The 23,926-nt window shown below is 38.1% G+C and overlaps 1 protein-coding gene across 1 annotated transcript in view; it reads right to left on the bottom strand.

Moving 5' to 3' along the window:
• Window positions 1-7,821: 7,821 nt before the first annotated feature.
• Window positions 7,822-23,926, bottom strand: part of SLC39A12 (solute carrier family 39 member 12) — an 82,140-nt gene continuing 66,035 nt past the window's right edge. The window contains exon 13 of the mRNA XM_065921212.1: window positions 7,822-8,290. Coding sequence (XP_065777284.1) covers window positions 8,162-8,290 — 129 coding nt within the window. The 3' untranslated portion in view covers window positions 7,822-8,161. The remainder of the gene's footprint in view (window positions 8,291-23,926) is intronic.

The following is a 23,926-nucleotide window of genomic DNA, read 5'->3' as shown; positions in this document are numbered from 1 at the left end:
CCATGTTCACTGCAGCACTATTTACAATAACCAAGATATGGACGCTCAAGAAGGAGGGGATATAAGTACATTTATAGCTGATTCACATTGTTGTATAGCAGAAACTAACACAACATTGTAAAGCAATTACACTTTAGCTAAGAAATTAATTTTTAAAAAAGATATGGAGGCAACCTAAGTGCCCTTTGATGGATGAATGGATAAAGAAATTGTGATATATATGTATATGACTGCACAATGAAATGTACTGAGCCATAAAAAAGAATGAAACATTGCCATTTGCAATAACATGGATGGACCCTGAGGGCATTATTCTAAATGACACAGGTCAGACGAAGAAATATAAATACCATATGATCTCACTTATATGTGAAATCTAAAAACAAAACAAACTTATAGATATAGAAAGCACACTGGTTCCTAGGGACAAGGGATAAGGGGTAGGCAAAATAGGGGAAGGGTGTCAAACTTTTAGTTAAAAAATAAATAAGTTTCAAGGGATATAATTCAGCATAGTTACTATAGTTAATATACTGTGTTGTATTTTGAAATTTGCTAGGAGAATAAATCTTACAAGTTCTTATCATGAGAAACTAAGTACAGTGAAGGATGCTAACTAGACTTGTTGTGGTGGATTGTTTAGCAATACACACAAATATTGAATGACTACTCTGTGCACCTGAAACTAATAATGTAATATGTCAAGTATATTTTAATTAAGAAATCCTTTAATTAAAGAAGCCTACAAACTTTTTTGAAGCACAAGCTAGATTCAAGATGGCTGGCAGAAACATCAATAACCTGAGATATGCAGATGAAACCACCCTTGTGTCAGAGAGCGAAGAACTTAAGAGACTCTTGATGAAATTGAAAGAGGAGAGTGAAAAAGTTGGCTTAAAATTCAACATTCAAAAAACTAAGATCATGGCATCCGGTCACGTCACCTCATGGCAAATAGATGGGAAAACAATGGAAACAGTGAGAGACTTTATTTCCAGGGGCTCTAAAATCACTGCAGATGGTGGCTGCAGCCATGAAATTAAAAGACACTTGCTCCTTGGAAGAAAAATTATGACCAACCTAGACAGCATATTAAAAGGCAGAGACATTACTTTGCTGACAAAGGTCCGTATAGTCAAAGCTATGGTTTTTCCAGTAGTAATATACGGATGTGAGAGTTGGACCATAAAGAAAGCTGAGCGCCGAAGAATTAATGCTTTTGAACTGTGGTTTGGAGAAGACTCTTGAGAGTCCCTTGGACTGCATGAAGAACCAACCAGTCTATCCTAAAGGAAATCAGTCCTGAATATTCATTGGAAGAACTGATGCTGAAGCTGAACCTCCAATACTTTGACCATATGATGCGAAGAACTGCTTCATTTGAAACAACCCTGATGCTGGGAAAGAGTGAAGGCAGGAGGAGAGAGGGACGACAGAGGATGAGATGGTTGGATGGCATTATCAACTTGATGGACATGAGTTTAAGCAAGCTCTGGGAGTTGGTGATGGACAGGGAAGCCTGTTGTGCTGCAGTCCATGGGGTCGCAAAGAGTGGGACATGACTGAGCGACTGAACTGCACTGAGAAACTTTTTGGAATTTTAAAACTTAAATTCATTTGTCTGGACTTCCCTGATTGTCCAGTAGTTAAGAATCTGCCTCCTCAACACAGTTTCCATGCCTGGCCCAGTAAGATTCCACATGCCGAGGAGCAGCTAAGCCCAGACGCCATAACAACTAAGCCCTCGGGCTAGAGCCCATGAGCCACAAGGGAAGCCACCACAATAAGAAGTCCACGCATCACAACAATGACCCAGCTCAGCCAAAAATAAAGTGATGCTTCTAAAAAAATCACTTTTTAAACAAGTTTTATGAAAATTGTAACACATTAAAATTAAAAAAAAAAAAAAAAAAAAAACTTGCTGCATGGGCCATAGATTACCAAGGGGAGAAATTAACATGAACAAGAATAGGCAAACTCTGCTTAAATGACTGAGACCTTAGACAGGAGAAGGGAGGACTGGGATCAGAGAGGGTTGGAAGGATTGTTAAGACTGCTGGGCCAGAAGTTAGACATCTCAGTCTGAGTCCTTGGTCAACTAACTCCTTTACTGAAATAAGACCTCAGGCCCTCATTTAGACTGTTCAAACCTTTGTCAATTCTCTGTAGGGGCTGCGTGATACAGGGGTTAAGATCACAGATTCTGGAGCCAGCCTGCTCTATAATACTGGGCAAGTGAACTGAACCCTCTGGGTCTCAGGGTCTTCATCTTTAAAAGGGGTAAGAAAAGAGTATTTCATCTTTACTTTTAGAGTTCTTAAGAGAATTAAATGAGTCTTATAGAGCATCTTTAATAGCGTCTGGAACCTAGTAAGCATCCTAAAAATATTTGCAACTACTTCACTATTATAAAATAGTATGTTAAAAATAGTATATTAAAAAAGAGTATGACAAAACCCAATACAATATTGTAATTAGCCTCCAACTAATAATAATAAATGAAAAAAAATAATAAACTAGATTTTTTAAATGTTTGGAAAAAAAAAAAATCAAAGAGTTGAATTAAATCTCTGAGGTTGGTTCTAGCACCAGCATGACAGGATGCTGTGGGCTGAGTCAAGGAGCATCCTGCATTGTTATTTAAGGGAAATGCTGAGACCACAAATTAAAATGAATGTGTAAACCAGACATTCCAGATACTTTCCCAAATTTTGTGTAAAGTCAAAGGTAGGCATAGGAATTGGTGTGAAACCAGGTGGGTCCCAGCTGGCAGCACCTGTCTCTGTGGGCAGAGGAAGAGGATTATCTTTCTGTATTGTTCAATGGGACTAAGGAGGTGAAGGGGTTTATCCTACAGAGAAAGAAAGGTTCTGAGAAACAAGAGGCTTTGTAAAGTGGGTGAAGCAGCATGGAGGAGGGTGGGCTGAGTGTTAGGGGGCAGGGAATGGTGACCCACTCCAGTACCCTTGCCTGGAAAATCCCATGGAAGGAGGAGCCTGGTGGGCTGCAGTCCATGGGGTCTCGAAGAGTCAGACACGATGGCGACTTCACTGTCACTTTTCACTTTCACGCATTAGAGAAGGAAATGGCAACCCACTCCAGTATTCTTGCCTGGAGAATCCCAGGGACGGGGGAGCCTGGTGGGCTGATGTCTATGAGGTCGCACAGAGTCAGACACGACTGAAGTGACTTAGCAGCAGCAGCAGCCACATGGCAAAATCTGTCTCTGAGACCTGGAACACTGTGGTGTGGGAGGTCTGACTTGCAGGTATAGCTCACAGGCCAGGTATCACTCACAGGTCCTTCGTAAAGGGCAACATCACTTTGGATTTGGGAAAGCCTCTTTGGCCTCTCCAACTGTGTGTGATTTCCACTGGGTTTTGAGAGGTGTCTATGAAGGTAAAAAGCTTGACTACAGTGGAGGGGATTCATTCCCCACCACACAAGTGGTCACTAGTGCAGGTGTGAGCATCTGCTTGGTGAGTTGGCACCGCTGTCTGTGGTGACCTCGCTGCCAGGGTGGCTGTGTGTGCCCATAGCTAGAGGGTGCCTGCCTTGTGTGAACATGCCAGCACTCCCAAGGGAGATGCCAGGTGGACCCTGGACTCTTTTCAGAGCTGGTCACATCCCTTCAGCAGGTGCATTGGCAACAGAGCAGTGGGCTGAACTCTTTTGGGCTCTGACTTAAAATAAAGTTGTGACAACAAGCGTGACCTCAAACAGGTTCTTCTACCTCAGCTTCCATTATTCAACCTCCAGATCCTTACACGTGTGATCAGAGTGCAACATAGTAGGTCATAACCTTGATGCATAAACAACAAGGACAGCACAGAGAAGTATACTCAATCAACTATACTCCAATATAAAATAGCGAGTTTGAAAAATATAAAGTGAGTGCCTCTGGGCATCAAGAATTCATAAATAAGATGAAGAATAAGGGAGAGGGGCTCACACTGGGTGTAAGTGTTATGACACATTTAAGGAGGCTTCCCTGGGCACTGAGCAGGGTGGGGTCAACCAGAGGGGCGCCCCTATCTCTCAGACTCCAGAAGTGAGTCAACAGAAAACAATATGAAGGACAGATTTGAGTGACTGGTGGGGCTGGTTTGGGGGCTTGAGTAGAAGATTGTAAAAACATAAAAAGGTGTGATCTCCATTCTCTACCAAGAAAAGACATTTTCATGAGCCAAGGTGCAGCCCTGAGCAGTAAACTGTGAATATGTGATGAAAGAAGAGACTAAAGATACTGATGATGATGATTCAATATTTATTGTATCATCAGTATTCTCCAGGCACTGTGCTTCATTAACACTAAGCATCTCATATTGACCCCACAATTTAATGATGTAGTGTCTATTTTCAGCCCTATTTTACAGAAAGAAAAATTGCTCAAAGAAGTAATAAGGTAATTAAGTAGCATTTTTTGGATTTGAATCAACATTTCAGCTTAGAGCCTGAAGTCTTCATGACAACACAAGAGTCCCAACCTCATTGGTCCAGTCCACCCTCCAGATTGGCATCATGATGATCTGACCCATCCCCTGCTCCAGCTTTGAAGAGGAAAGCAAACTGTCAAAGTGCAGTACCCTGAGATATGCATCTTGCAGAGAGAGGCGCAGTCTCATCATGAAAGACTAGGTTCTTGAAGAGATGGGGGAGGGTTGGCTGTGACTATAACTTATGAGCATATTTCCATAACACCCCAGTCAGCACACAGCAGTGGAATCACCTTCCCAGGCCCTGAATTCAGCCTCACGATGACATGACACCAATTCTCCTTTCCCTAAAGAGGGCTCTGTCAGTGAGTGATGGATGTTCAAATAAGAATTCTGTATAACTTGCTCTTTGACTTTTCCCTCCAGGAGCATTTCTAGTTCAGTGACTAAAATACAAATCAATCACCGAGAAGAAATACAGTGGAATCCTAAATTTAGGCCTAGTAAACAGAAATACTCTAACGCTATTGAGAAATCTGGTTTCAAGGAAAACACCATTTACCCCAAAGCTCAGTGAGTAACACATAACTTAGATGACTGAAAAGGATGACCATGGTCAGCCATCCCAAATTTAGACTCTGTCCATATTTAGAAGGCAAGGAGTTGTCATAATATTTTTATCGTTACCACTCAGTTTGGAGGAAAAGAGAATTTCTAGCAATTTTAAGATTGTTTGAGACTGGAGGACCAGTTTAGGCTACTGGGTTGCTGATGGGAATTAACAAAGAGCCAGTCATTTGCAGCCACATTAATGAATCTAGAGGTGGATGTCATGGGTATCATGCTGAATGAAGTCAGAGAGAGAAGAAATATAGGACATCCCTCATATGCAGAATCCAAAAAAGAAATTATACAACTGAACTTACTTACAAAAGAGAAACAGACAAACAGACTTAGAGAACGAACTTATGGTTACCAGCGGGAAGGATGGGAGGAAGGGATAATTAGGGAGCCTGGGATGGACACGTACACACTGCTATATTTAAAATGGATAGCCAGCCAGGTCCTACTGTATAACACAGGGAACTCTGCTCAATATTACATGGCAGCCTGGATGGGAGGGGAGTTTTGGGGAGAATGGATACATGTATAGGTATGGCTGAATCTCTCTGCTATCCACTTGAAACTGTCACAATATTGTTAATTCAGCTATACTCCAAAAGTTTACTGAAACAAACCAGCCCCCCCAAAGAACCAGTTATAAGGTAGCATGGGAGGAGGGATGGCCAGCCTAGAGAGGTGCCCCCAAGAACCACTATGGATTATTCTCAGGATGACCCTTGCAGATGACCTCTGATGGCCAGGTCTCTGCTCACAACCATAGCACACTGGCATTGGGTTGAAAAATACTCACTGAAAAATGCCCCTCCAAATCCTTCCAACAGCTGACTCCTTTTAGACCCTCTGCACCGCCCCACTGAACAGTCAAATTAAGCCCACTCTAGATGAGCAGATGCAAACTATTACTCACGGGATGGATAAACAACAAGGTCCTACTGTATAGCACGGGGAACTATATTCAATATCCCGGGATAAACCATAGTGGAAAGGCTTATGAAAGAGATTGTGTGTGTATATATATATATGTAAAACTGAATCATTTTGCTTTACAGTGGAAATTAACACTTCAATAAAGTTAAAAAAGAAATTAAACCCACTCTTAACTTGAAGGTTACAGGGTGAGTAGCTCACACCAACATGCTTAATTTGGCCAAGCCCCAAACCAGCTCTCAACCTGAACTTGGAACAAAATCATCTGTCAGAGCTTTTCTAATTAAATTGGTTGAAGTTAAGGCTTGATGCCAAAATCAGAACGTGCTCATAGAAACCCAAATACGGTTGGTGCCAGGTGCTTCTTTCTGTCACCTCCACATCACGTCGACCTGTACAAAGGGGTTTTGTTCAGCTACACATCATTCTCCAAAAGAACGGCAAAGCTCTATGTGTGGGGTCCACTTACCTTTCAAGGTAAAGATGAATAAGAGGGTTACCTGCACATCCTTCATGCGGTAACTCCTGAGATGGATCGTCTGCTCACAAGCAAGTGGGAAAGAGCTTGGGGTTTCAACCTAGGAACTCAGGTCTCGCGTGAGGTTTGCAGGGTGTTAATCATCTTAAATGGGCAACAGAGGCTTGCGCCTGCTCTTCTTTGACAGCGCCAGGTGCACCTGATATGAACGAAGCCAGTGAGGCGCGGGGCGGGGCGGGGCGTCTGACCCGCGGTATTAGTATCGCCTGCAAACTGCTCAGAGTCAAGCCCCACTCAGACTTACAGCAGCAGAAATTCTAGGGGGGAAGTTCAGCTCTCTACATTGTCATAAATCCTCCATTGGTCCTGACGTCTGCCGAATTCCGAGAATAACTGCTCTGTATCATGATGCCTTAACTGAAGCTCTAAAGCAACTGAAGGGAGAACCGCCTGCCCCGCCCCACTCCATTCTGAAATCAAAGAAAGGTGGCTGAAGACGATTGTGTTTGTGTGTACGCAGGAGAGGTGTGTGTGACAGAGTGACACGATTCATTTTGGCAGTAAAATGGGCTTTTCCCCCTTTGTCAAGATAGCTCATAAAAAAAAGTGAAGCATCTATTTACGACTAAAACCAGAGTTATTTTCTGGTTTAATCATTTTGCTAGAGGGCGTCCCCGGTGGCTCAGTTTGCTAGGCTATCAGTAATGCTGCTTGTATATTTCATGATGTACCTACTGAAATAATGCTTAGGGTTCTGTGTTTCCTCAGAAAGAATATAACATGTTTTGCTTGTCAGTACTATTATTCTCATAAATATACTCTGTTAAATCCACGCGAGTTTACACAGTAATCTCCAGCCTTACTCAAGTTTTGTTCTGTTAAGAATTTTTGAACTTCATCTGTTTTTTCCAGTTTTCTTTACCTGGACTAGACTTCCTTTGGTGATTATAGAGAAGAGTGTTGACACAATAGCCTTTAAACTTCCCAGGCTTTGGTGATCCAGTAGCTAATACACTGTACTCCCAGGCCTGGGTTCAATCTCTTGTCAGGCTAGATCCCACATATTGCAACTGGTGCACCCAAATAAATAAATGAATAAAAAGTAAACTTCCCAAGTTTGCTTATTTATGAGCATTTGAGTCAGTGGGTCATGCTCTTAAGTGAACTATACACACACACACACACACACACACACATATGTATATATATTTAGTGTTGATATAGAATCTGACATCCAGTAACAAAAGGTAATACAAACCATCACATTAAAACTAGACTTTATTATATTTGTTTGGAATTTAGTTTGCTTATGGTTTGTAATCTCACATACACACAAAAATATATTATTGACATCAAAGAAGTTGAAACAGATTGTATCCCAACAGACATCTGTCCATTCAAATACTACAAACAAACATCTTTTACTAGGGAAACAATTCTTTTTGAAAGTTTACTAGAGTTAATTTACAGCTTACCAATTACTAAAAAGGTGTGAGTTCCTGCATGGTGCTGGAAACTTAAAAATTCAATTTATACACTACAGAAACAAAATTGCATTATTAAATTAATAAGTTAATAAAGACACACATTTCACCTAAGATAAAAATATTTAATTTATAAATCATTATAGGATATAATAAAAGAAATGAAGTGAGGCCAGAGAAATTGATTTTGGAAGGATTTTAAGACCATAAACTTATATTTTAATATTTTGCTCATATATAGCCAAGAGGAAGAGAGAAAGCCAACCTAGGGTCAGTCCAAAGTTTTGCAGGAGAAGCATCAACCAGGGTCGCTGTGTTTGAACATGAGTCATTTCAGGAAGCTAAAAAAAGAATAAAAAACCAGAATAAGATCCAGATATATTCACTGCTGGGAAAAGTTTGGTGGGAAAACATGAGAGACTCTGTCATTCAGAACTTAATAACCTTCCCAATTCCCCAAACGGTTACAAAATGTTTAATACCCGCTCTCACCAAAATTCTAAAGCATCAGATACATTGAGCCATTTGAATGTAGTGACAAGGATCCTAGCAATGCCAGAAATCTTAAAATGACAGTTATCAACTGAAAGCAAATCTAATCCCTGTTTTTATTTTTGGAAAATCCTTAAATGTGAAATAGATAATAGATGAAAGGAATTCTTTTTGATGGTCCTGTTGGGTTTATGAAATTGCTAAATGCACTGGCTATTACAAAGCATATATTTGTTTCTTTTCAAAATGATGACTGAGATCTTCCTGACCTTTGGAACAACAAAGGCATCATCTCCTAAGGCTAGGTTTTATTCTCAGAGAGAGAAGGCAGCAGTTTTATGTTTGTGAAATGCTGTAATGCCATTTCGAGGGAAACATTCGCTCAACATCTGTGAGTTGTTCCTCAATCTGTTCATCTCAGTTCTTTTGATTCCTCACCCTGAGAGGGTCAGAGTCACTGTATCTCTTTGATGACAATCATTTCTATTGGTGCATAGCCTCAGGTCAACAGAGATCGGACACTGAACTCAGCCCTGGCATCACTGACATTCGACACTGGATAATTCTCTGACGTGGGGGTTCTCCTGTGTGTTGTGGGATGTTTAGCAGCATCCCTGGTTTCTATCCATTAGATGTCAGTTGTCCCTCTGCCCCTAGTCATGACAACCAAGAATGTCTTCAGACCTTGTCAAATGTCCCCTTGGGGGTTCTCTCCTCTGGTTGAGAACTACCAAATTCATACCTAGCAAAAGAAAGGTCAAACATATAAAATGTGCAAGGGCTTTAAATTTATTGTAATGGAAAACAGATTGATGTCTTTTTTCATGCCTGTATGGGAGCATCCTGGACGTTCTGTTTCAGTGTGTTTGAGATGGATATTTCTTTGTTTTAATTGGCAAAATAGATGGAAGGAGGATTAAAATTATTGCAACCTGCTGTCTCACACCCCAGCACTGAGCGGTGGAATAAAAGACAAAGTAGGATCCAAACTGCTATCCTGAATGAATGGATGAATGAATAGACAGATGGATGGATGGATAGCCTTAAATTTGTAATATACATATGTGTCATATTCCTTTTCAGGTTCTTTTCCCTTAAAGTTTACTACAAAATATTAAGTAGGGTTCCATGTACTCTAGGAGAAGGCAGTGGCACCCCACTCCAGTACTCTTGCCTGGAAAATCCCGTGAATGGAGGAGCCTGGTGGGCTGCAGTCCAGGGGTTACACAGAGTCGGACACGACTGAAGTGACTTAGCAGCAGCAGCAGCATGGACTCTACAGTAGGTCCCGTGTGTATAACTTAATCCCAACCTCCTAATTCATCCTTTGTCCACACCCTCCCCCTTTGGTAACTGTTTGTTTTCTATGTCTGTGAGACTAGTCTCTTTCTGTTTTGTAAATAAATTCATTTGTATCATTTTCTCTAGATTTCACATATAAGCAACATAGGCTTATACATATAGCAACACAGGCTATTTGTCTTTCTCTGTCTGACTTATTTCACTTATTAGGATAGTCTCTAGGTTCATCCGTGTTGCTGCAAATGGCACTCCTTGCTTTTTTAAATTAAAACAATTTGCTATGTGATAACTTGCTATTCATTCAGGGGTATGTACTTTTATAAACCATACTGAAGGCAAATGTTGCAATATCCAGTAACAGATCTTTAATGACACCAATAAGAAGCCATTTTTCAAATAAAGATTGAAATAGACAAAGAAGTGTGAACTTAGGATGGCCCAGGAGTGTGAACCTTAGGTGTATAAGAAGGAAAGACACCATCTTAGTTTCAGAGGGTGTTTCATAAACCATCCTTTGTGTCAAGTCCTCCCTCATATAAAATTACTACATGGCACATGATATTAGTATTTATCCACTTGCCTTCCTGGTGTGCGTTACCATTCTCCATGAGCATTCATTTTAAAGTTTCAACTTGAGTAGGGATACAATTATGCAGATGGAATCAAGTTTAAAACATGTATTTACTATCACTTGCTAAAATGTTCAGAAATCCTAATTAGCAGTTGACCATCATAACTACATCGCAGTTAGTTAATAGAATTTGTAGGGGCCATTACCTGTAGACCAGTTACAGTCAATATGTGGGCTTCATGCATATCAGGGAGTTTTTCTCCTATGCCTGATTGAACTTTTTAAAAAGAACTTCACAATGGTATGTTAAAGAGTTGCATCTTAAAGATTATTTTCCAGAAAATTACAACTACTTGACTGTCATGTCTTGACATTCACTGATCAGACTCGGGAAACTTGCCAAGCATGGAGGTTAGAAAGGAAGTTACTTTCTGCTTCAGGATTTCCAAACATCTGGCAAAAATCTGAAGAACATTTCTCCTAGTACTATCTCTAGAAGGCAAGGCTGTTTTGCCATCATTTCTCTTTTTTTCTACTTTCTACTTCAATGTTAACACATTCTATCCATCATTTCACCCCTCTAGTCTTAGGGTATAAATCAAGATCTGTAAAACTGTTCAATAACATTTTAACTGCCCCAGAGGAAAAGGGGCCTTTTCTCTTTTGAAAGCTAGGGGGAAATGGTAACATTTAAACTCTTTTTGGGTGTTTTTTAAAAAGAAAAAGCACAGTATGTACTCTCAAAAATGAATTCCTATGGACCTTTATTTTCCTTCAAATTTGCTGACTGAAATGATTAAAAATATGGCTAGATTCAGAGCAAGTGAAATGCTGTAATCAGATGAGGTTTGAGCTTCAGCATTTTATGTTTGTATCTTTTGTAAAGACTTTCTGTAGAACTTGCTGGTATTTTGGTATGTACCCAAGAGATATTATGATTCTTATGTCATCCATAATCATCCAAAAGAGTGCCAAGTACTGTCTCAAAAGCAAGCTCAGCTAGGTTTTCTTACCAAACCATGTGGACATGGGAAGTGAAGACAGGCCACTCAAATTATGATCAAAGCTTTCATGTCAGGGTAAGCATCTCTTGAAAGTTTTAAAATTTGAAATTTTCATTGTTTGTCTGTTTCTATAGGCTTACAAAGTTAGTCTGTTACAGCTTTGTTCCAGTGCATACTGTCTGACTTATAAACAGAATCAGTAAATGCTATCTTTTATAACAAAGGCAGTGTGCTATCTATGTATTCTACTACATATTTTTTATCACATGCAGTGACTAATTGGATTTCTTAGTGTTGGCATTTTTTATTTTTTTCTAGCTAATTAGAAATGTATTGGACCAGAACAGAGGTGAATTTCAGATAGAAAGTTGGGCTTTGCAGGTGTTTGCATATCCTCTACAATAATGAGATGACTTGGCTTCTTCTCCTGATTCTGACATCATGTCTATGTGCCTTAGGACAAGTCATCCTCCTTCCTGAGCCAGTGTTTCCTCATAACTGAAAGGCGTTCATCATTTCACCTCTTGCAGGATTTTGAGGAGTAAATAGAGAAGGAAAGATATAAGTAAAGGTGTGATTTTTAAAAGGATGTAAATCAAAGTAGTTGTTACATAAGACCTTCCTCCAGAGCATCCTGAAGGACCTTGAGAAAAAACAAGCTGCGAGAAGGTACCACTGAATGGATGGCAAGTTATCACAGAGACAATTATTTTAATTTTTTAAATGAAAAGAATGTCATTTGCAGCAGCATGGATGGACTTAGAAATTATCATATGAAGTGAGGTAATCCAGAGAAACAATCTAAAACAAATGGTGTAAATGAACTTATTTACAAAACAGAAATAGACTCAGACATAGAAAACAAATGTATGGTTACTAAAGGGGAAAGGAAGCAGGGGGATAAATGAGGAGTTTGGGATCGACATATACATACTACACATATAAAATATATAATCAACAATGACCTACTGAATAGTACATGGAACTCTACTTAATATTTTATAATAACCTGTAAGGGAAAAGATTCTGAAAAAATAAATATATGTAACATAATTTAAGGCTATCCATCCATCCACGATACCAGTTTTAGATCCAACTTTGACTTATATTTCGCTGCTCTGTGCTGGGGTGTGAGATAGCAGGTTGCAATAATCTTAATCCTCCTTCTATCCAGTTTGCTACTTAAAACAAAGAAATATCCATTTCAAGCACATCCAAATAGAACATCCAGGACGCTCCCACACAGGCATGAGAAAATACATCAGCCTGTTTTCCACTGCCATAAATCTAAAGCCCTTGCATCTGTTGTATGTTCGACCTTCCTCTTGCTAGGTACAAGAATCCAGTAGCTCTCAACCAGAGGAAAGAACCCCCAAGGGGACATTTGACAAGGTCTGAAGACATTCTTGGTTGTCATGACTAGGGGCAGAGGGACAACTGACATCTAGTGGATAGAAACCAGGGATGTTGCTAAACATCTTACAGTACACAAAAGAAGCCCCACAACAGAGAATTATCCAGCCCCAAATGTCAGTGGGTTGAGTTGGATGTCCCATTCATGTCGACTTGAGCCTGTGCTTCAATAAAAATGACTGCCGTGAAAGAGATATAGTGACTCTGACCTTCTCAGGGTGAGGGATTTGAAACAATGTGAGGCAACTTATGAAGATGAAAATACAACTTATCAAAACTAGTGGTATTCAGTGAACACAGTAAATAGAGGGTAATTGACAGGATTGAATGCATATATCGGGGGAAAATATCTAAAAGCAATAATCTAAGTTCCCAATTTAGGAAACTAGAAGAAAACTAGCAAATAAATCCCACATAAGGAAAAAAAAAGAAATAATAAAAACTAGAGCAGAAATCAGTGAAATTGAAATTAGGAAATCAATAGAGAAAAATCAACAAAACCGAAAGTTGATTTTATGAAAAGAATGATAAACTAGACAAGTCTCTTCCAGGCTAACTAAGAAATAAAGACAGAAGACACAAATTACTAATATCAGAATTGAAACTAAAAAATCCATGGATAATAAAGGAATATTACAAATAACTTTATGCCCACAAATTTGATAACCTAGATGAAATGTACAAATTCCTTGAAAGACACAATCTGCCAAAACTAACACAAAAACAGATCACCTGAACAGGTCTATTTCTTTTATTAAAGAAATGGAATCAATAATTAATAATTTTCCAGAGCACCAGACCCAGATGTGTTCACTGATGAATTCTATCAAACAGTTAATGAAGAAATAATGTCAGTTTTCTATAGTTTCTTTCCAAAGAAAGAAGCTGAGTAAATAATTTCTAATTCATTCTAAGAGATCAGCATTGTCTTAATACCAAAAACCAGATATATATGACAAGAAAACTATAGGTTGATATTTCTTATGAACAGAGATATAAAGATCCTCAAGAAAATATTAACAAATCAAATCTAACAATGTATAACAAAAATTACATGCCACAAGGAAGTGGGATTTATCCTAGGCAACCAAGGCTGGTTTAACATTCAAAAAAATCAAATAATATAATCTACATTCCAATATCTGTCTAGTTAAAGCTATGGTTTTTCCAGTAGTCATGTATGGATAGGAGAGCTGGACCATAAAGAAAGCTGAGCACCGAAGAATTGATGCTTTTGAACTGTGGTATTGGAGAAGACTCTTGAGAGTCCCTTGGACTTCAAGGAGATCCAACCAGTCCATCCTAAAGGAAATCAGTCCTGAATATTCATTGGAAGGACTGATGTTGAAGCTGAAACTCCAGTTGTTCAGTCACTTGATGCGAAGAACTGGCTCATTTGAAAAGAACCTGATGCTGGGAAAGATTGAAGGTGGGAGGAGAAGAGGATGAGATGGTTGGATGGCAACACTGACTCGATGGACATGAGTTTGAGTAAGCACTAGGAGTTGGTGGTGGACAGGGATGCCTGTCATGCTGCAGTCCATGGGATCACAAAGAGTCAGACACAACTGAGCAACTGAACTGAACTGACATTCCAATATCAACAGGCTAAAGAAAAATCACATGATCATATCTATAGATGCATAAAATCATTGACAAAATCCAACACCTATTCATGACAAAATAAAAACTCCCAGCAAATTAGGAATAGAGAGGCGCTTCCTCAAATTCATAATTAGCATCTTAAAAAGCCTGCAGCTAACATCATACTCAGTGATGAGAAACTGAAAGCTTTCCTGCTAAAATCATACACAAAACAAGGATATGCCTTTCCACCTCTGTTTTTCAGCATCATATTGGAAGTCCTAGCAAATGCAGTAAGAGAAGAAAAGGAAATAAAAGTTACACAGATTGGGGAAAAAAAGAGATAAAACTCTGTTTATTTGTACTTGACAACGACTGTCTATGTAGTAACGCCAAAACAATAAAGCTCCCAGAACTAACAAATGCTTATATTAAGGTTGCAGAATATAAGTTGAATATACAAAAGTCAATTGCTTTTCTATTTACTAGGAATGAACAGGTGGGTTTTGAATTAAAAACACCATTTATATTAGAACCCTAAAATGAAACACTTAGATATAACTCTAACACAATATATGAAACATCTATTTGAGGAAAACTATAAAACTCAAAGATGTCAAGGAAAAAGAGTAAATAGAGAGATATTCCATGTTTATGGGTAGGAAAATTCAATATTGTCAAGATGTCAGTTCTCCACAACTTGATCTATAGATTGAATGCAATCCCTATCAAAATAAAAACCCCAGCAGCTTATTTTGTGGATATTGACAATCTGATTCTAAAGCTTATATGGAGAGGCAGACGACACAGAATGTCCAACACACACTGAAGCAGAATAGAGTTGGAGAATTTGATACTACCCAGCTTCAAGACTTACAATAAAGCTATAGTAATTAAGACAGTGTGGTATTGGCAAAAGAAAAGATAAACAGATCAGTGGAACAGAGTAGAGTGCCCAGAAATAGACCCACATAAATACAATCAACTGATCTTTGACAGATGAACAAAAGTAATAAAACAAAGATAGTCTTACCAATAAATGGTGTTAGAACTATTGGACACGCAGAAGCAAAAAAAAAAAAAAAAAAAGAATCTATACACAAAATTTTCATAAAAATTAAGATGAATCAGATTTCAATGAAAAACATGAAATCATAAAACTATACAGGTAAAACCCAGAGGATCTTGGGTATGGTGATGCCTTTTTAGATCCACATCAAAGATATGAAAGAACTGATTGACAAGCTGAATGTCATTAAAATTATAGGCTTCTGAGTTCCCTGGTGCTCAAATGGTTAGGATTCCAGGCTTTCACTGCCTTGGCCCAGGTTCAATCCCTGGGTGGGAACTGATATCCTGCAAGCCACAGAGTGTGGCCAAAAAGAAAAAATGAAAACTTCTGGTCTGCAAAAGATAACATCAAAAGAATGAAAAGATAAACCAGAGACTGGGAGAAAATATTTGCAAAAGACTCACCTAATAAAAGACTGTTTAAAATATACAAAGAACTCTTAGAACTTAATTCAATGAAAAGAAAACAAACAACCCAATATTTTAAATGAGTAAAAGAACTGAAAAGACACCTCCCCAAAGAAGGTAGAAGGTTTATGGATGGCAAATAAGCACATGTAAAGATATTCAACTTCATATGACTTCAGGGAATCTCAGCTTATACTGGCAGTGAGATACATGAGATACCACTACATGCCTATTAGAATGGCCAAAATCCAAAACACTGACAACAGCAAATACTGGCAAGGATCTGGAGCAACAGGAACTCTCATTCATTGCTGGTGGGAATGCAAAATGATCCCACCACTTTGGAAAACATTTGGCAGATGTTTTGCAAAACTAAACATACTCTAGAAATTGCACTCCTTGGTATTCACCCCAAAACACTGGAAAATTATATTAACAGAAAAACTTGCACATGGAGCTTTATAGCAGCTTTACTCATAATTTCCAAAACTTGGAAGTAACCAAGGTGTCCTTTACTAGGTAAATGGATAGGTAAACTGTGGTACATCCAGACAAGTGAATATTATTTAATGCTAAAAATCTGAGCTATCAAGACGTGGGGAAAATGCCTATTACTAAGTGAAAGAAGCTAGTCTGAAAAGGCACCATAGTATAATAATTTCAACTATATGACAGTCTGGAAAAGTTAAAACTATGAAAACAATAAAAAGATTAGTGGTTGTCAGGAATCACTAAGGATGCACACCAAGGATTTTTAGGGCCTCAAAACTATTCTGTATGATACTACAGTGAAGGAATATATGTCATTTGTCAGAATCCATAGAATGTACAACAGCAAACAAGAACCCTCATGTAAATATGGACTTGGGGTGATAATGATTTTTCAGTGTAGTTTCATCAGTTGTCACAAACATAGCTATGGTGTGTGATGTTCATAGTGGGGGAAGGTATGTATGTGTGTGGGTCAGATGTCATGTGGGAATTTTCTTTATTTTCTACTCAACTTTGCTAAGAATTTGAAACTGCTCTAAAACAAAGTTTTTTAATTTAAAAAAATGCATTTCCTAGGATTCCTAAAAATCTAAATTCAACATCCATTTTAATTAAAAACACTGTATTTCAAGCACTCCATATGGATATATATGTGACATATGGATATAGCCATAAATAGTGACATGGATATAGCCACTATTGTAGAAAATGCAGACAGAAAAATTTTTTTATTATCTATGCCTGGTGTAAGTGAAACACTCATACCTTGGCCTATAGGCTTATTGGGAGAAAAATCATAGTGATTATGGATCTTTTGGTATTGATTATGAATCTAATGATATTTCTTCTGTTCTGCCTAAACATTCCTGTTTTCTACAGTGGAAAGAGAAAAAAAAAGGGGGGGACAAGGAAAAAATGAAGCATATTTTGAGTTGCTTGAAAAGCCTTTGACTGTGTGGACCACAACAAACTCTGGAAAATTCTTAAAGAGATGGGAATACCAGACCACCTGACCTGCCTCTTGAGAAATCTGTATGCAGGTCAGGAAGCAATGGTTAGAACTGGACATGGAACAACAGACTGGTTCCAAATTGGGAAAGGAGTACACCAAGGTTGTATATTGTCACCCTGCTTATTTAACTTATATGCAGAGTATATCATGAGAAATGCTGGGCTATGAAGCACAAGCTGGAATCAAGATTGCCAGGAGAAATGTCAATAATCTCAGATAAGCAGATGACAGCACCCTTATAGCAGAAAGCAAAGAAGAACTAAAAAGCCTTCTGATGAAAGTAAAAGAAGAGAGTGAAAAAGTTGGTTTAAAATTCAACATTCAGAAAACTAAGATCATGGCATCTGGTTCCATCACTTCATGGCAAATAGATGGGGAAACAGTGGAAACAGTGAGAGACTTAATTTTGGGGGGCTCCAAAATCACTGTAGATGGTGACTGCAGTCAGGAAATTAAAAGACGCTTGCTCCTTGGAAGAAAAGTTATGACCAACCTAGAAAGCATATTAAAAAGCAGAGACATTACTTTGCCAACAAAGGTCCATCTAGTCAAAGCTATGGTTTTTCCAGTAGTCATGTATGGATGTTAGAGTTGGACTATAAAGAAAGCTGAGCACTGAAGAATTGATGCTTTTGAACTGTTGGTGTTGGAGACTCTTGAGAGTCCTTGGACTCAAGGAGATCCAACTAGTCCATCCTAAAGGAAATCAGTCCTGAATATTCATTGGAAGGACTGATGTTGAAGCTGAAACTCCAATACTTTGGCCACCTGATGCGAAGAGCTGACACATTTGAAAAGACCCTGATGCAGGAAAGATTGAAGGCAGGAGGAGAAGGGGATGACAGAGGATCAGATGGCTGGATAGCATCACTGACTCAATGGACATGAGCTTGAGTAAACTCTGGGAGTTGGCAATGAACAGGGAGGCCTGGCATGCTGCATGGGGTCGCAAAGAGTCAGACACGACTGAGTGACTGAACTGAACTGATTTTGAGTTACTGAATTGTTTGGTGGCTAAGGACAAAGTAGATAGTGCCATATCAAAGTGTTTCATTTATTTTCAGGACAGGAAGATTTTTTTCCAAGTATTTTCCATATTCTTATAACACTGAAACACCTAGATTTTCTTTTTCTTTTTCCAAATGATCATCACTGCTATGAAGAGCCACTGGAGTATAGAAATGTTTCTACGTTCTATGTCATATGTTGTCAAACACATGAGAAAAAAATTAACTTTAGAATATTCACTCATCCACATATTTACAACAATGTTAATTTTTCAGTTAGTTTTTCTCTTGACTTTTAAAGGGTCATTTGATGATTATTCATCAATAACCTGTTGTCTAAGAAATAATTAACAAAGAGACATGTAGGATCCTGTTAAATAGGTAGATAGATTTATTACAGTTAAAGACACTCAAAGGTTCATCCAGTGTTTGTAAAACCTAACCACTTAGTCTGTATTATTTTTTATGTCTCCAAGAAAATTTTCTGAATCTGTCATCCATGAGATCACAGTTTGCTGAAAATCTGGTAAAGCAGAAAGACTGGTTTTCGCAACCCCAAGAAAGAGGCACTGAATTTTGTGTCTTTCTTCTCCCATGTGTTGGCTGGCCAACTTGTGTTAATAAGTGTTCTACCACAGACACAATCCCATAAACTTTTTGCTTTTCTTCCAGACTGTTGACAACATACATAGGCTGACTCTTTGTAACTGTGATCATCTCACGCATTCAGTAAAATTAGATGAACTGTAACCAACCTATGTTATTCTTGATGTAAGCAAGATTGCATTGGACATTCACTGTCACAAACTTTACAAAAACACCAGGGAAAATGCTCTAGTGAATGAAAAGAATCACCTGAAGATCAAATATGTTATTCAGTCCTCAATAAGAATTTGGGAAAGCAAGCCAAGTATCCACCGATAGATAAATGGATAAACAAAATCTGATATACATAGAATATTATTCAGCCTTAAAAAGGAAGGAAGCTCTGACATACACACTATTATGTGAAGTGAAACAAGTCAGTCACAAAAGGACAAATACGGCATGATTGGACAAGTGTGAGGTACCTGTAATAGTTAAATTCATAGAGAATAAAGTAGAATGATGGTTACCAGGAGCTGGGGGTAGGTATATTATCATTTAATGAATATGGAGTTTCAGTTTGAAAAGATAAAAAATGTTCTGGAGATGGATGGTAGTTGTTACACAACAATGAGTGTACTTAATGCTACTGAACTGTACACCTAAAAATGGTAAATTTTTTGTTATTAATATTTTACCACAATAAACACACATGAACTCACTCACTCCAACGTTTCAAAAGCTCTGCTTTAATTCTTTAGCTCTTTGTTACTCAGTCATTAAGTCATGTCTGATTCTTTGTGACTCCATGAACTGCAGCACACCAGTCTTCCCTGTCCTTTACTATCTCCTTTATTCATTATAATATTATCACAAGTAAGAAAACATACAATAGGAATAATTATCATTTACTAAAGATTCATTGCATTCACTTTGTATTGAGAAACATTGAATTGTTGGTTATGTTTAGATCTCAACATCCTAGAGCATAAATATCATATTATAAATGTTTTTGTTTCCTCAAAATTCATATGTTGAAACCATACCCCTGAATGTGATGATATAAGGAGGTGGGGCCTTTAGGAGGTGATTAGGATTTGATGAGGCCGTGAGGACAGAGCCCACGGGAATAGAATTAGTAACTTTAACACAAATTACTATATTGGCCCAACAATATCCTGAAATTGGGAGATGTGTTCCCACTGACACAAGTCCTATTTTGAATTTTTGTTGCTGTTGTTCAGCTGCCAACTCATGTCCAATTCTTTGCAACCCCATGGACTATAGTACATCAGGCTCTTCTGTCCTCCACAAGCTCCCAGAGTTTGCTCAGATTCATGTCCATTGAATTGGTGATACTAACTAATCATCTCATCCTCTGTCACTACCTTCTCAGCCACTACCCAGCATCAGGGTCTTTTCCAACGTGCTGGTGCTTCACATAAGGTGGCCAAAGTACTGGATTTTCAGCTTCAGCAGCAGTCCTTCCAATGAATATTCAGGGTTGATTTCCTTTAAGATTGACTGATTTGATCTCCTTGAAGTCTAAGGGACTCTCAAGATTCTTATCCATCACCACAATTTGAAAGCATCAATTCTTTGCTGCTCTTCTTTATGGTCTAACTCTCATATCCACACATGACTACTGGAAAAATGATAGCTTTGACCATATGGACCTTTGTTGGCAAAGTGATGTCTCTGCTTTTTAATATGCTTCCTAGGTTGGTCATAACTTTTCTTCCATGGAGGAAGCATCTTTTAATTTCATGGCTGCAGTCACCATCTGCAGCCGTCAGCTTTCAGTTTTGCTTTAGATTTTTTTTAATTAGTAGCCATGTTTGTAAAACAACTGAATACAGCAGTTTTAATTTTCTTTATCAAGCAAGAAAGCAAGAGCCACAGCTCTCAGTGTGTCTGAGATCACCAAACTGGAAGCTTATAAGGTTATTTTGAAAAATTTGGCATTAGATATTTTATTTGTTAAATATTCAAATACACTCCAACTAATAAAAATAAATGGAAAAAAAATCCAAATACAATATTATAGGTTTCTACTGTCTCAATGGCATCCCAAGGGAATTCAAGAAGCCATTTGCAACAGAAGATAAGTGAAAATTTCTGTTTTGAAAACTGAGTTATAAGACAAACATCCTATCACTTTCAGACATAATTCAGAGACACAAAGATGTTACCTGCATTTAACTTGCATTTAAAAATTCACCTGTCCATTTTTTTCGTTAGGAAAAGTGGTTGAGTTAGACAAACTCTAAATTAAAGATAAAGATAGTCATAAAAGATAGCTCAATAAAGATAGTCATCAGCCAGTTGTAGCATTTTCTTAAGAAATGGATTTCTTTGGAAGATATGTATGTGTGTGGGCATGTGCACACTTGGTTTGAGAAACTAGCAAGAAGAAAAGAAACATGCAGAGCAAAAAACATAAACATTTTTGGTGATCACTTTTTTAAAATTATAAAGCTCAGCATTCATCAAATTTTAGTCTATTAATAATTTCCTCAGTAAAAAATATCTAGGTATAGAGTTCGACTGATTTTTACAGAAAGAGAATGAAAATCTTTCAAAACTGTTGGTAAGAATGATTCATACTTCTTGCTTTTGTGAAGAAATCATTGTGAATGTTAAATTATATTCATTGTGCTGCCTAAAAAGGTTTTTCAATGCTTGTCATTTTTTTTCACAGCAGAAAAGGATTTAAAGGATGTCAGTTACACTCACTGATTTCAAGTACAGTATTTGTTGAAAGCAAATGTGCATATCAAGTTTATTCTATGTCTTTTCAAGCAAAATATCTGTTTTTTATGGATGGATATTATTTAAGGGGCATTACACCTAGCTATTGCCAAACTTCAAAGTGAGAATAACTTAGTAGTTTTCTGGATAAAGGACTCATTTACCAGTGCCAACTTGGTGGTGATGGATTACTGATTGAATTACACTGGATTTATTTAAATTTCCCTGACAAAGAAAGACTCAATTAAATGCAATAAATTGGAAGATAAAGAAAGAATGGGGAGCAGGGAATAGGATCAACAACCCCAAAGTGTAGAAGGAGCTTAACATTATAGTTGTTTTTCAGTCTCTAAGTCATGTCCTACTCTTTTTAGACACCATGGACTGTAGCCCACCAGTCTGCTCTATCCATGGCATTTCCTAGGCAAGAATACTTGAGTGGGTTGCCATTTCCTTCTCCAGGGGATCTTCCTGACTCAGGGATCAATGCAGATCAATGCAATGCAGATAGCTTCTTTACTGATGAGCCACAGGTCACCTGATTTTTAAAAAGATGCAAAACCTAAGTAGGATGGTAGCTGTTTTGTCAGCCAATTTATGTTCTTTTTACTTAATTCACTCTCTCATAACTGTTATATTTAGCTGAACTAAAATAACTGTAGAGAAGCCAATGAATGTTCTTCTTCTGGACTACTAATAATCCTATTTATTGAGTGGGTGTCATAGGAAGAGCTTATTTTTCTGTGTTTGGGTACATTTTCAAAATAGAGGCTCTTAAGTTCAAATCCAAAATAGTCTTTACCAATGCTTTGCAAACAAAGAAAATTATTTGGTAATTGGAAGATGCTCCAGGCAAAAGGATGGCTGGGATATTACTTGGAGGATGTTAATTCCCAGAAGAGGATAGATAAGCCAATTGCTCTAAAGTGATTCCTCTACAATCTTGCTGTTTCCTCTCCCATTATTATGTAAGTGAAAAACAAGTTTTAAAAAAAGATAAGAAAAAAACCCCAAAAAACAAAAAACCCAGCTGTGGAGTGGAAAAGGAAGCAACTGAGAGATATATGTAATAAGAAAGATTGGTCGAGGGAGAGGGCTGGAAATAAGGTTTATTCTCAATTAACTCAGCATGATGGGAACCTGTCTGGTGGTCCAGTGGTTAAAAATCCACTTTGCAATGCAGGGGGTGTGGGTTTGTCCCTTGGTTGAGGAACTAAGCTCCCACAAGCCTTGGAGCAACTAAGCCCAAACACCACAACTAGACAATCTGCATGCCACAACTAGAGAACACACAAAACTCAGGGAAGATCCCAGGTATTGCGACTAAGATCCATCACAGCTAAATAAAATAAATAAAAATTCACCTTGACATACAGGGAGAGGGCACAGGAGTTTTGTTTTCTTTTATTTTAGCATGAATTTGTTAGGCACATCCTTCTCCTGAACCTCCTTCTCTGAGTTACATCTCCTCCACTATCAGCTTGGATGCTATCAACATATTGGATCCTGGGCAGCTGTCCAGTTATCTCCAATCTAGGGACATCTCCATCGTGATAGACCCTTGAGATTTCTATGAGCTTATTGTTATGGAAACAGTTTTACAGGATTTAAAACCCTAGGAAATGCCTAAAGGTCTGCAACTTGTTTCAGATCCAAAATAAATTTCTCCCTGGCATAACCTACTTAATGCTTTTCAAAATGAATTAACTCATTTTTTAAATAAAAATCATATTGTTGAAAAATATATTCTCTCTTATTTAAACTTCTGAAAAAAAATACTTTGGGGGCTTGTCTTTTCCTTCTGTTTGAGAGATTTTTTGAATTTTAGAGAGGGTGGCTATGAGAAGTTTTCCTGAATTTTTAGTTCTGGGAAATTTCATAGAAGGAATTTTCAGTTCTCATACAGAATGAGAAGCTCCTACACAGCTGCCTCTTGTTCCTAAGAGCATCTAAACCAAGATTGGCAGCACAGGGATATATATATATATATATATATATTTTTTTTTCTTTGTTAAGCCACTTTTTTCTTATCTCTCTCTCTCTTTTTTAAAATTAGTTGGAGGCTAATTACTTTACAATATTGTAGTGGTTTTTGCCATACATTGACATGAATCAGTCATGGATTTACATGTATTCCCCATCCCGATCCCCCCTCCCGCCTCCCTCTCCATCCCTTCCCTCTGGGTCTTCCCAGTGCACCAGCCCTGAGCACTTGTTTCATGCATCCAACCTGGGCTGGTGATCTGTTTCACCCTTGATAGTATACTTGTTTCAATGCTGTTCTC

The sequence above is a fragment of the Muntiacus reevesi genome, chromosome 2, assembly GCF_963930625.1.
Source record: "Muntiacus reevesi chromosome 2, mMunRee1.1, whole genome shotgun sequence".
In the NCBI taxonomy this organism is placed as follows: Eukaryota; Metazoa; Chordata; class Mammalia; order Artiodactyla; family Cervidae; genus Muntiacus; species Muntiacus reevesi.
The sequence above is the reverse complement of the archived record's forward strand: the minus strand, read 5'-3'. Positions and strand labels throughout refer to the sequence as shown.